General features: G+C 44.1%; 2 protein-coding genes across 3 annotated transcripts in view; both read right to left on the reverse strand.

The window, feature by feature from the left end:
- Positions 1 to 766: 766 nt before the first annotated feature.
- On the reverse strand, positions 767 to 3979 carry LOC306820665 (uncharacterized protein). The gene is made up of 6 exons (XM_079338588.1): positions 3604 to 3979; positions 2181 to 2252; positions 1968 to 2070; positions 1739 to 1805; positions 1520 to 1598; positions 767 to 1065 (listed from the first exon to the last, which is right to left on the reverse strand). The coding sequence occupies exons 1-6, from the start codon at positions 3831 to 3833 to the stop codon at positions 813 to 815; spliced, it is 804 nt and encodes a 267-aa protein (XP_079194714.1). The 5' UTR covers positions 3834 to 3979; the 3' UTR covers positions 767 to 812.
- A 4778-nt stretch (positions 3980 to 8757) lies between these two features.
- The window catches only part of LOC306820656 (E3 ubiquitin-protein ligase SMURF2), a 51546-nt gene continuing 47634 nt past the window's right edge, over positions 8758 to 12669 (reverse strand). For both annotated transcript variants that reach the window (XM_079338578.1, XM_079338577.1), the window contains exons 13-20: positions 11841 to 11944; positions 11589 to 11703; positions 10964 to 11142; positions 10436 to 10573; positions 10097 to 10217; positions 9791 to 9992; positions 9538 to 9613; positions 8758 to 9438 (exon numbers count right to left, since the gene is read on the reverse strand). In XM_079338578.1, coding sequence (XP_079194704.1) covers positions 9339 to 9438; positions 9538 to 9613; positions 9791 to 9992; positions 10097 to 10217; positions 10436 to 10573; positions 10964 to 11142; positions 11589 to 11703; positions 11841 to 11944 — 1035 coding nt within the window. In that variant the 3' untranslated portion in view covers positions 8758 to 9338. The remainder of the gene's footprint in view (positions 9439 to 9537; positions 9614 to 9790; positions 9993 to 10096; positions 10218 to 10435; positions 10574 to 10963; positions 11143 to 11588; positions 11704 to 11840; positions 11945 to 12669) is intronic.

Raw genomic sequence — 12669 nt, forward strand, 5'->3', positions numbered from 1 at the left:
TGAGGTTTAAACCGCTTCTGTGTCGCTCTCTGCTGGTCCCTCTTTAACACAGGACTCTTTTAATCAAAAGGTTTATTTAAGGAACAACACCCTCCAGTTTTCTGTAACTGCATCGTTATGACCTCGTGAGAAAGAAGAAGGAAAAAAAAAAGTCCCCCGGCCAGACCGCCGTTTCCCTGCACAGCGTGCGATCAGTGACCATCTTTTCTTCATTGAATTTTCATAACTGTATTTGAGAAATAAAGATTTCTCAGAAGATTTTTGCTCATAAAAAACCAATACTAGGCCACACACACACACACACACACACACACACACACACACACACACACACACACACACACACACACACACACACACACACACACACACACACACAGAGGTAAAGGGACGAGTCATTTCATGTAGCTTTAATTGTCTTTTGAATTTGACAACACTCCTGTTCTGAACAGGTTTTGTGCAGCTGCGCTTTGAAACAAGGATGAAAAAGCATCAAATAATAAGAGGAAGGTCCAGCTTTCCCCCGAAAGACAATCTTTAAATTACAGCCATCGTTCAGTCCACGGTTCAACATCCAATCAAACGTCATTTCCTGCTGACCTGGAGCACGCTTCAGAAGTTTCTTAGTTGCGTTTGAAGGACATAAAAACAGAAGTTAATACATAAAGCAGAAGAAAAGGAGTCCAGCTGCTCTGCTGAGTCATCGCAGGTAAAAACCACCTGGAAGATGTTCCTGCTTCAGTGTTGTTGCAGCACCACCTGTGTGTGTGTGTGTGTGTGTGTGTGTGTTTCTGTTCAGAGCTGAACTCGTCTCAGCTGTTTGTCTGCAGCTCGGAGCCGATCGCTCCGTGTGCCGTCTTGTCCCCGTTCACCTGAAGAGCGTCGTGGTCGTGGTCGTCCGGCAGGTTGGTCCACTTGAAGCGGTGCTCGCAGTAACAACACGCCTGGTTGATCACGAGCTTCAGTCCTTTCACCTGTTTTCTAATTTTACATTGTTTGTTGCATCCCCGACACGACTTGAAGAGCTGAAGGATGCACTCTTCATCCACGACGAACTCTGACGGGCTGAGGACGAAAAAAACATAAAAATCTTGTCATCTTTTGATTTTAGGCTGTGCTGCCCTTCCTTCTTTCCTTCTTCCCTTCCTTCCTCCTTTCTTCCTTCCTCCCTCACTTCCTTCCTCCTTCTTCCCTTCCTTCCTCCCTCACTTCCTTCCTCCTTCTTCCCTTCTTTCCTCCCTCACTTCCTTCCTCCTTTCTTCCTTCCTCCCTCACTTCCTTCCTCCTTTCATCCCTCTCTGCCTTCCTACAGACGAGGAAAGCTGGGGCTCTTGAAGACACTGACGGACTAACCGGAACATTTTGGGATTTTTCTCTTGGTTTTCCTTCAGCAGAGTTCGTGAGCTCGTAGTGATTTATTAAACTCCATGATGATGATGATGATGATGATGATGATGATGATGATGATGATCAGTGCCTCGAAAAAGTCTGCTATTGATTCAACTTAACTTCAGCTTACCTGCCCAAATCCACCAGGTGATGACCGTCTCCGACGAGGAATGAAGAGTTGACTCCTTCGTCCTTGTTTTCTTCAACATCTGTGTCGGTCAATTTCAAACAGCCGTTACTATTCACTCATAGATAGATAGATAGATAGATACTTTATTGATACCGAGGGAAATTCAAGAGATTCATGAACCCCTTCTAGTGCTCGAGTATAACTGTGACCATCACTCACCTTTGTTACCTGACAGGTGAGCTTTGGAGTCTTCAGCTTTCACTTGGTGATCCGTGTTCTCTGACTCCTTCAGATGAAACAGAAACATGAGCATCGACGACCTGCACGTTTTCAGACATTATTTAGTTCTCTGTTCCTCGTGTCAGTCGGACCTGATCGAGCTCGGACTGAAGCCCCTCATAATGTTTAGAATCACGTTTTCAGGTCATCGTGTTCGACTTTCAGTTACCTGTCCGTTTTCAGACGACTCGACAGACGGAGCCGCAGAAACTTCAAATTCATCGTCACTGGGCGAACTCGTCGCTAACTCGTATTCGTACTCCACGCTGTCGCTGCGAAAAGAACGCAAAGACACGCTTTAGGAGTACGACAAGTACGACATTCACGCTGTGGGATCAACGTGGTCATGTGTTGATCCGTTTGGGGTAAATGTTTGACCCACCGGTTTTCAGCTGAAGCTCTCCGATACAGAGTCAAAGAGTCGGGCTGACTCAGGGACTTGGTCTGAAGATATCTGCAACGATAAACATCGTCATGGGTTTGAAGATTCATTCACAGAAACACACACATTTAAGTCTCCATTATTATTAGCATTAGCTTTAGCATTGTTTCAAACAGGCATCTGTCGAGTCGCCTCAAGTTTCTTTTCCACTTTTCATCTCTTTAAATCTTGGTTACAGTGAATCCACTTTCAGACTCCTCCGACTCTTCTCTGGTAAATTTCTAGTCTCTGAAGACACTGACAGGTTCTCGTAAAAGAGAAGCGAGCGGCGCGATATGATGTCAACATCAAGCCGATGTTGCTGTTCAAAGTGTGACCGTGCTAATTTTAGACGTCCTTTAAATACTTTTTTTTTTTTTTTTTTGTATTTTCTCTACGGACACGCTCAGCCTGTCTTCAACATGTAACTATGACAACCACAGACACGTTGGGCAGGAAGTCGCCAGCAACATGGTATAAATAAATAACGTAGAATGAAGAGACCTTGACCTTGACGTAGAAGATGGATGATGCACGTTTGTACAAAGTTGCTGTGATTGGCCAGTTACGTGGGAGCTAACCCTGTTTGTATTTTAAACACTGATCCTAAATAACGCCGGGTATGTAATGTGTGTTGTGTACGAGCATGACAAAACGTGTAACTGATTGGCTACAACCTGCTCACGAGGGTTAATTCATATTCCGGTGTAACACTTTAACAAGTGGTGACTTTGGTTGTCATGGTTACAGCTGCTGTTCTTGATTTTTTTCAAAGAAGCAAAAAGGTAAACATCAGATAAGTCTGTACTAGAGACCTTGAAAGAGGTTCTGGTCTAAACAAAAAAAAAAATCAATAAAAAAATGCAACAACAGTTGTTACCTTGGCGACCGCAGACCATCTGACTGGCTGAAAGTCACCAATTAATGTTAATTTTAGACCCTGACGCAAATAAATGAAAAATATAACTATTATATATATACCCTATATTTAATCCCCAACTCCTGCTGTCTCCTTGAGTAAGACGTTCAACCCTGACTTGCTCCCGCAGCCGAAGCAGCAGCGTATGAATGACGTCAGATACTTCTGATGGTTTTCACTACAGAGCAGCTTCTATCAGTGAGTCAAAAAAGCTTTAACAAGAAAATAACTATAAATCCATTTAGCATTGATTACAGGGCAGTTATATTAAATGAGCTGATAAAATAAAACACATCACTACCTGGATTCACGTCACAGATTTAACTGGGTCTGTGCACCCTTACACACACACACACACACACACACACACACACACACACACACACACACACACACACACACACACACACACACACACACACACACACACACACACACGTCAGAATAATCAACACTGTCACCTACACGTTGATGAGAAACAGAGCCATTTCAGCGTCCGTTTTGAAGCCGTTCTCTTGCCGTAGTTTCTTCCACACACCGTGAGCTCGGCCGAGGTTCACCCGGTTCTTCGCTCTCAGCCTGTCGGACTCTCGCTTCGCTTTCCTGGCCTCCTCCGACAGACTCTTCCTCACCCTCTTCTTCTTCACGGGCAGCTTAGGTCGCACTGACTGTCCTTCTCCCTCACACTTCTCCATCTTCGTCCTTTATACGAGGTCACCTTTATTTGAAAAATGTCGAATATATGCCCCAAACAATGGCGAATGGAAAGCTCGCTGGGTTTTGTTTTTTTTTACCTTTTTGACCTTCCCGGCTACCGTAATCCAAAATGTTTTTTTTCTTTAAACTTTAATAATAGACATTTCTCATAACATAACAGAAAGTTGATTATTATTCAGGCATTTTGAATTCCTGTAATATTAGCTTTCAGTGTTTTGTTATTGTCTTATTTTCCCGTCTTGAATTCTTTCACCTCATCTTCTGCTTCCACATGACGAATTCATGAAACTTGTCTCCTCAGTTTGTCAGCCTGTTTTTATTTTTATTTCACTGGTAAATGGAAGTGAGCTTTTATATTTCTATCTTTTCTCGTCTCTGACCACTCAAAGCGCTTACACACCGCAGGTCACACGTACTCATTCACACACTGAACCGTAAAGTGACCATCAGTGTTGACTCCTCCATTCATACCCAGCCCACAAAGCAGCAGGAGCAACTTTGGGCAAAGTGTCTTGCTCAAGGGCACATCGGACGTGAGGCAGCAGGAGATCGGGATCGAACCCCGGCCGTCCAGTAGTAGACTCTCAGCCGCCCCCCTTTCTCCTTATATATGGATTGTGGGCGGGGCGTGGGCGGTGGGTGTAGAATAAAGTGGCTAGTGGTTTAGAAATCACATTTTGCCCTGAAAACTCTACAGGATTTAATATAAACAGTTTGAATGTCAAGAGACAACCTCTGAATGTAATCAATGCTAAAGTGTAAAATCCTGCAGTTCCTGGAGTGTCCACTAGAGGCTGGCTGCAGAGCACAGGAAGTCACATACACACCCATTGAAAAAAGCCTGTTTTTACCGCAGATGGGTTGATTTTTTTTTGGTAACTCATCTGGTTATATTTTATGAAGGATATGAAGAGTAATTAATTGACAGGTTGAAGGTTAGGGTGAGACAGCATTTCCAGCATGGAGACCGCCATCGATGGGACTCCATCGCCCCCTGCAGGAAGAGACGGGTGACACCACTTAAAGGCTTCATCCATTAACATTTACAGTCTATGATATATGAATGAATGTACATATGTTTTATCTTGCTCTAGATGACTGGATCATTGCTTTGATTCTGTGGCTGTGAAAGTTACTTTTCTCTCTCTCTTCAGATGTTCTGGTGTTCGCTGAGGATTATCGGTATTTAAGAGATCAATGCAAAGAAGTACAGAAAGCTGTATACAAAAGCCTAAACACAAACACAGGTTGTCCTTACTTCCTCTTTTAACCCCTCAGCTGGAGATGGAAAAAAAAACAGACAGTAACACATGGATTTTATAAAACATATTGCTGTGACGTTCAAACAGCAGAGTTTTATTGCTCAGCTTTCCGTAAGGGTACAGGAAGTGTAAGACTTTGTTTCTTATCCATCTTTATGTACAGGTGTCAGTTACGAGCTCACAGAGCGGCTGATGTGAAAAAATTATGAACACGTATACTGTAACAATAAATACAAAACCAGATAGGAAATCAAAAAGGAAGGAAACACAGTGGAGTTTAAAAAAAAACGTTTTTTTTTTCATCTATTTTGTATCATTTCATAAAAACGTCTTTACACAGACACACATTAGTACACCACCTGTTTTGTTCTTAAATTCAGAATATGTTGAGCGCTTATTTTAGTTTTGATTTATTTTCTCTCAGTGTGTTTCATTGACTTTTATCAAATAAAAAATGTAAAAGTTTGTTGACGTCACAGGCGTTCAAAGTGTGTCAAACAATTAACCATCATCTGCAAACTTCTCAAGGACATCGGCTCGCCTCTCATCCCAGAGCACAAAGACGGAACGAGCCGGAAAACATACAAATATTTTTTTAAAAACCGAGCAGAGGTGGACAAACATACACGTGTGCATATCATGAACTCGTGTCTGTGTGTGTGAGGATATATCTATACGTTATCTACATTTTTAAAAAGCATGAATCAGTCCATTAATATTTGGTCGATAGAAGGAGGTGCGTGACTTCAACACGGAGCTCAGGTGTGCATAACGTGCAAAAAAGGGTTCAATGCATTTCTTTTCAACCTCGGAGTCGGAAAGAATCTGTTCATGCGAGGGGGATTTCTTTGGAAGGATGATCCTGGATGCAGATGCTCATATTACATGTAGCATCCAGTAGCTCAGCAGCTGCAGCTGAAACCACAATCAGCATTCAGTCCGTTTCCCAGATTTAAAGAATCCACTTTTGTTGACAGACTTCTGTTCATTACAGATCTGTGCCGTCGCCGGTATTCAGTTCTTACCACAGACTGCATAAACAAATGGACAGTGCAAAAGTGAAGCCAAAAGATGTGAAACTCCCCCTGCTGACTCGCTGCAGTAGAAGCTCCGCCTCCTCCATGTTAACAGATGGAACAGAAAAAAATGTAAATATAAAACCAATTTATTTTTCTCAAACCTCATTTTATCGCAGCAACGGGGAAAGGAATCGCAACTAACACAAAAATCACAGGACTTTCTATAATGGTGAGCATTGTCCAGAAGACACTTTGGAAACTTATTGCCCTCCTCAGGTGAGACTCCAAAATCCTGAACTATTATTAGATATTTACCTTTCCAGAGATTTGTGATGCAATCCACCATTACAACGGTGTTGTAACTGCCAGCTCTCAGTTTTCAGCGTGCAGATGTTTGTTTACAGTTTTTAAAATACTTTAAATTGTGACTTTGGACGAACGTATAGTTTTGAGTCTTTGAAGAACGAAGCTAATAAGACGTTCATGTCGCCAATATTTTGAGTGAACACAAACTTCTGGCCACCCCTGCAGAAGACGGTGCCCGAGTTGGACCACCCCAGTCCCAAAACACGATGGCCACGCCCCTGACAGTGAGTGTGAACGACCCGAGCGATCCTGGATGTTTTCTCAGTAAGTTTGAAGTCTGCTTTTGTTGTAAAAAGCTGCATAACATTGATTCCTCTTTTAGGTGATCTCATGCACAGAATCTAGCCCCAAAATTTTGGCTTCACTTTCGTACACTAGGAGGCGACTGTGGTGTGTTATCCATCTGTATGCAGTCTGAGTCCCTTCATGTTCTTCTTTTAACTTCTCCGCTCCACCATGGGTTTAAAAAAAAAAGGATCTCTAAAAAAAAAATGTTAAAAAAAAGTTGCTAATACCCCTCTCCCCCGACTTCTACGACCATAATCTATGAAAAAGAAAAAAATAGAAAAGAAACTCATTAAAAGACAACTTTACCTGAGAATGCAAAAAGGTCTGTGGCAGACACCAACATGCTTGCATTTAAATGAACACAAAGAACAAGCAACAATATACAAAATCACTATGTATTTGTACATATATACCCAAATATTACAGGTGTTTAGATACTTCTTACTCTGTATATTTCTAATGTCAGGAAAAAGAAACATGATGTACTTTAATCTAAGGTGGAGGAAGCACTCCTGCATCACTGCTCAGTTTTTAAAGTGCTCAAAAGTGACAGGACAGAACGACGGAGGATGTGAGTGGAAGCAGACGCCGGCTTGGAACAGCTTTTGCATCAAACATGGTCCCATGTGCCTTTTTTTTTTTTTTCCTTAAGCAGGTAATTTGACAAGATAAACTAAAAATGCAACTTTGTACATAACAGCTGCAGACAGACGGACGAGAAAAGGAAGACTAACCAGGCTCAAAAAGTGAGGTTTTATCTGCTCTGCAGCTCCAAATACAAAAACAATGTGCAAGAACTGATGACGGGGAAATGGTCTATAAAAAACCCTTCCACCTTCCTCTCATACAAGCACACCATGATGGCGAACACATGCAGAGACGTGCGTTCACAAAGAGCTGCGGCCTCACTGCAGTGATTTAGGAAAAGTTCTGATTCTCTTCATCTTAACCAGAGCCGACAAAGCATCAGACCCACATTCAAGCCAGTCTGAGGTCTGTTCATACAGAGATATTCACGGTTTGAAAAACACTGACGGTTACAAAGGGACTGCTGGAAGAAAAATTTAACATTATGGAGCGCTGCTCTAAAAAAAGAAAACCACCGTACGACTCCCCATCCTGAATTTCAATTAAATGAGCCGTCCACTTTCCTGCAAGTATCAAAGCGTTACACTGAGGTAGGATGAAAATGTGAAGCTCCTACTAAACCGCGTGCTGTGCAGGTAACGAGCACTGGAGGGTGTGATAGTCGAGGTTGAGGTGGCAACACATGGGAAGGATTTCTGCAGTGATAAATATTCAGTAGCACGAGGATCGATTCATGATAAAAACAGAAAGCGTGACGTATTGCTCTCGATTGACGAAGGAGAACGTGACGAGATGCACCGATTCACAAGTCCAGGTCTGACCTGCCGAGTCTGATTGTGTCTTTGACAGCAAAACCTGTTGTAGTTTGAATTTAATTAAAGGTTCACTGTATAAAAAACGTCGAGGCTTTACTGGATGATTCAGCAGAAGAGAGAGCGGAAAGCTTGAAGAGGAGACGGAGGAGGACGTGAAGCGTGGAGCGTGAATGAGGCGCGAGGCCCTCCAGCACCCTCCAGGGTAACTTTTAAAACCTCCAAAGCTGCTCACTCTCTTCACTCTCTTCTGCTGCAGTCATCAAGTGGTGACGGGTTCACTTTCTCGCTGCTGCTGTAAAAAGGTGTTTCAAAAAAGTTTATCATCAACACGCATTCGTCTGTTACGTTTCCAGCAGAGTCATTTTGTTTCACGGAAGCTCAAACTTTTTTAATTTCACGCTCGCAGGGTTGAGGTTTCATCATTTAAGTGTCGCAGCGTGAACAAAGAATATTACAGGATTATAAATTGGATAATATTTCCACATGTTGTGCGAGAGAGAGGGACGGCACTCGTGTGAAAACATTTTTGTTCGAGATACTTTCCAGTTAGAGGTGCAAGTGTCTGTTTATCCTTTAGTAGGTCGACACCTCGTGGCCTCTGCTGTTGGGGACCCATGTTGATGACATGTCAGCTTCTGTGTTGTATTAGTGTTTAGCGCATGGCGTGCGTGTAAATCTGAGTCCTGCACAGAATCAGATAAACTTGAGAGGACCTGCCGCTCACAGACGTCGATCCCCAGCTGGCCAATCAGTGCACCTCTAGGTTGACCCGTTTGTTCGTCCTGATTCAAAGTGAGGTTCCTCGTTCTGAATTCAAACAGAAACGGTCCACTTAAAAAAACGCCGCTGCAGCTTTTGAGTTATTAAACATAAATTGTTCACAAAAATCCCCCCCCCCCAAAAAAAGGAAACAAATGAAAAAGCGCAACAAAGAAAATTTAAAAATAAAGGGGTCAGAAGAGTCTGTAGCAGCTGTTCAAACAGATCTTGATAAGAGAAGAGTGTGGAGAGCTGTTAAAGAAGAGGAAGACTGCAGGCCGCTCTGAGACGCACAAATCACGCCGCAGTGACCGTTATATTCTAGTCCTGCACACACACACACACACACACACACACACACACACACACACACTCATATATGTCTGTTATTCCACAGCGAAGCCGCAGGTCTCCTCGATGGCCGTCAGCAGCTTGTCGTAGAGCTTGTCGTAGCTCTCGTAGGGAGGAATGTCGATCCGATTGAAGCTGGAAAGAAAAAGAAAAAAAAGAGGCGATTCGTTAAATCTCAAGTCAAAGTTTGTTTCCTGTCAGAGTGAAGCTGTGCTCACACTGCATGTCACACACCAGGTATGGGCTTTGGGCAGATTGTTGGTGTTGGCGTCGATCTGATGGATGGTGAAGAGTCTGGGTCCTGCAGCACCTGCAGCACAAACAGGATGATCAGCTTCATCAGCGGACTCGTTCATGATAAACGAGACAAAGTTTATGTGTTATAAGACACAGACATCTTCGAGATGTCGGCGGACGACTAAAGCTAGAAGAAAAGAAGCTGAAGTCGACGCCGGGCAGGATACAGATATTCGTGTCCGGTCAGTACCCTGTAAAGCTTTGAAGCCCTGAAGTGGAACTCTCGACGAGCCGGTTACAAACTGCAGCAGCCGCGCCCTCCTCTCTTCGTCGAACGACTCCACGGCTTTCCAGAACCACTTGACGATGTTGCTGTCGGGCGTGCAGTGCTTCAGACGCGTGTTGGACTTCCAGTCCAAGATGTCGATCTTTCCCAGGCCGCACACGATCAGCTGGAGGGAGAAGGAAACTTAATGACTGACCTCGACTAGCATCAATCAGAACCTTTCAGGGGTCGTGGTGTTTTCGAACATCAGAGTAGAAAGGCGTCTCGTACCTCCAGTTCTTTCTCATCGAAGGATTTGAGCAGGTGTTGAGGGATGACCTCGTTGAAACCTTTCTGCAGCGCCAGAAACTGAGCCTCGATGCCATGAAGGAAACGCCAGTTCACGTACAACCTGCAAGCGGGGGGGGGGGGGGGGGGAGACGATGGTGAAATGAAAAACTGTGAGAGCATGTCATGGAGGGTCAAGACTGTTCATAACTTATTTTTGCTGTGACCCCTGACACGTACCCGTCCACCGAAGACAACGTGTTCAAATCTCACCGACACTAAACTAAAACTTCAAACGATACAAAAATAAAAACAGCGATGACCTTTGACCCTTCTTCTTACCTAACATACTCCTTCTTGGTGTCCTCGGAGACGGGCATACTCTTGCCGTTGGGTTTGAGCTCGTGCTGGATGATTTCTCCGTAGGCGTTATGCTCCACACAGAAAGTGTGGTCCAGGACGCCGGTGATGTCGTTGTCCCTGGAGATGAACAATGGGGATCATCCACAACTTGTAATCTTTACAGAGATTTAACTTTTTATCAAACATTTCTGGGTCCTATTAACGGATATTTGGACTCAAATCTCGCCAGTGTCAAAGCACGATGGAAAATGATCCAACCAGGAAGGATGTTCATGTTTTCAGATCAAATGTCCTGAGCTAAAATTGACAGCAGAGGGCGCCACAGATTAACTGTTGTGTATCTGTATATATTTTAATTGTCTGTGTAAGGACGGATTTACACTCAGAGTTCCAGCTGAGAGAAGACATAAAAGAGATTTGTTCCTGTTGTATCTTAGAAACAAAAAAACAGAAACAATCGGCTCGTCATGCTGACTTTGGGTTTACAGTCACATATAAAAGTCTCACAGGATCCAGACGAGGCTGTTGTGGAGGTCGGGGTCCACAGACTCCATGTCATCCAGCGTGATGGGTTTCCCCAGCAGCTGTTTGTAGAAGGGCAGAGTGAAGCCGCCGTCGATGTAGTGACCGTGAAACACCGCCATGCCCATGATGCGACCCACGAAGTGGAAGTACGACAGGTGCTCCTGCAGAGTAAACGCAGGGGTCGACATGAAGGCTTTCATCCATCAACTGGATTATCAAACTTCTGAATTATCAACAGTACGAAAAGAAAAGGCAAACTGTGCAAAGGTCCAGTTAGAAATCAAAACAATCAAGAAACAGAAATCTGAGGATTTTCTACAATCCAAAAATCACGCATCTGTAAAAATGCACAGTACGTATTAACCGCCACCAGGGGGCGCTCAATCAAAACATGATCAAAAGATGATGTTGAGGCTGTCCGGGAATCATGGGAGTGATTCTCTCTGCTACACCACAAATACCACCCGAGCAATATGGATGTTATCCTAGTAGGGTTAAGTTATGGGATGTTGGTTGTGTTAGCAGGTTCTGGTGCAGCTGTAGGGGTTGCTAGGCGACAGGAGGTTAGAAACAAAAGTTAGTTCCATGTATACGTAGTGAGTCATACCGGGTTGACAGCAGAGTCGGGGTTAATCTGTAGAGTGTAGATGTCGTCTCTGGAGTACTGGAACAGGCCGTAGTACGGGTTCAGCATCTCGTGGGACAGCAGGTATAACCATTCCCTGACACACACACACACACACGCACACGCACACACACACACGCACACGCACACACAGGTCGACAGTCAAACATGGGCTTCAATATTATTTCAAACACTCGTTGTTTCTGACACTACAGGGGACACATGTGGGCGTACCTCGCCACCCCGCCATAGTCCAGCCCCTCCTCTCCTCTGAACTTGATCATCAGTCTCTTCCAGAGATCCTTTGGTCTCATCTTCATCACCTGTCGGTAGGACTCCTGTAATACAAGACAAACAGCCAGGTTATGGACAAGGACGGCTCAGAAAGCAAAGAGAGCAGATTTTAAATATCAACAAGAGCAGCGTCATGAAGGAGAAACATAAATCAAATGAGTGATTTTTCTCACAGGTCATGAGATACGACGGGCTTCTCAACCTGCCGTCCGTTTAGACGAGACCTGTAAATGTCACAGCTCCATGCAGGACTTTTGTCCGCCCACCCTGGCTGGTGACTTTTTAACGGAAGTATCCCAGCATGCTTTGCACTTTGCCCTTCTTCCCCTCATTCACATTTGCACTCCAGAAAACTTCTGGAGAACTTCAGAAGGACTGCAGCTGAAATCCTCCTGATCGTTAGCATGTTGTGTTTTAATGTGACGCTCTGTTCTCCCAGAAGAGTGCAAACACTGACTCAACACAGTCTGTCTGCATGCTTCCATACGATCGACAATCAGACTGAAAACATGGCATGCACACGTGTGAACACCGCCAGCGTTGAACTGCAGCTCTGCTTCCTGCAACGCAAACCTCAAGTGGATCTGCAGAGCTGCTTTTCACACTCAAGTTTCCCCTTCTACAGCTGTCGAAGGAGGATGAAGTCACTGCTCGACTCATAGTTATGAAGTTATGTCTGGCCCTGAATATTTGCCACTGCTGCCTTTGACCCTTCCTCACCCGCTCCTCCCCCTGTCTCTTTAACTGCTGAGATCATCGAGGAAGAATG

This window comes from Symphodus melops, assembly GCF_947650265.1.
Source record: "Symphodus melops genome assembly, chromosome: 2".
In the NCBI taxonomy this organism is placed as follows: Eukaryota; Metazoa; Chordata; class Actinopteri; order Labriformes; family Labridae; genus Symphodus; species Symphodus melops.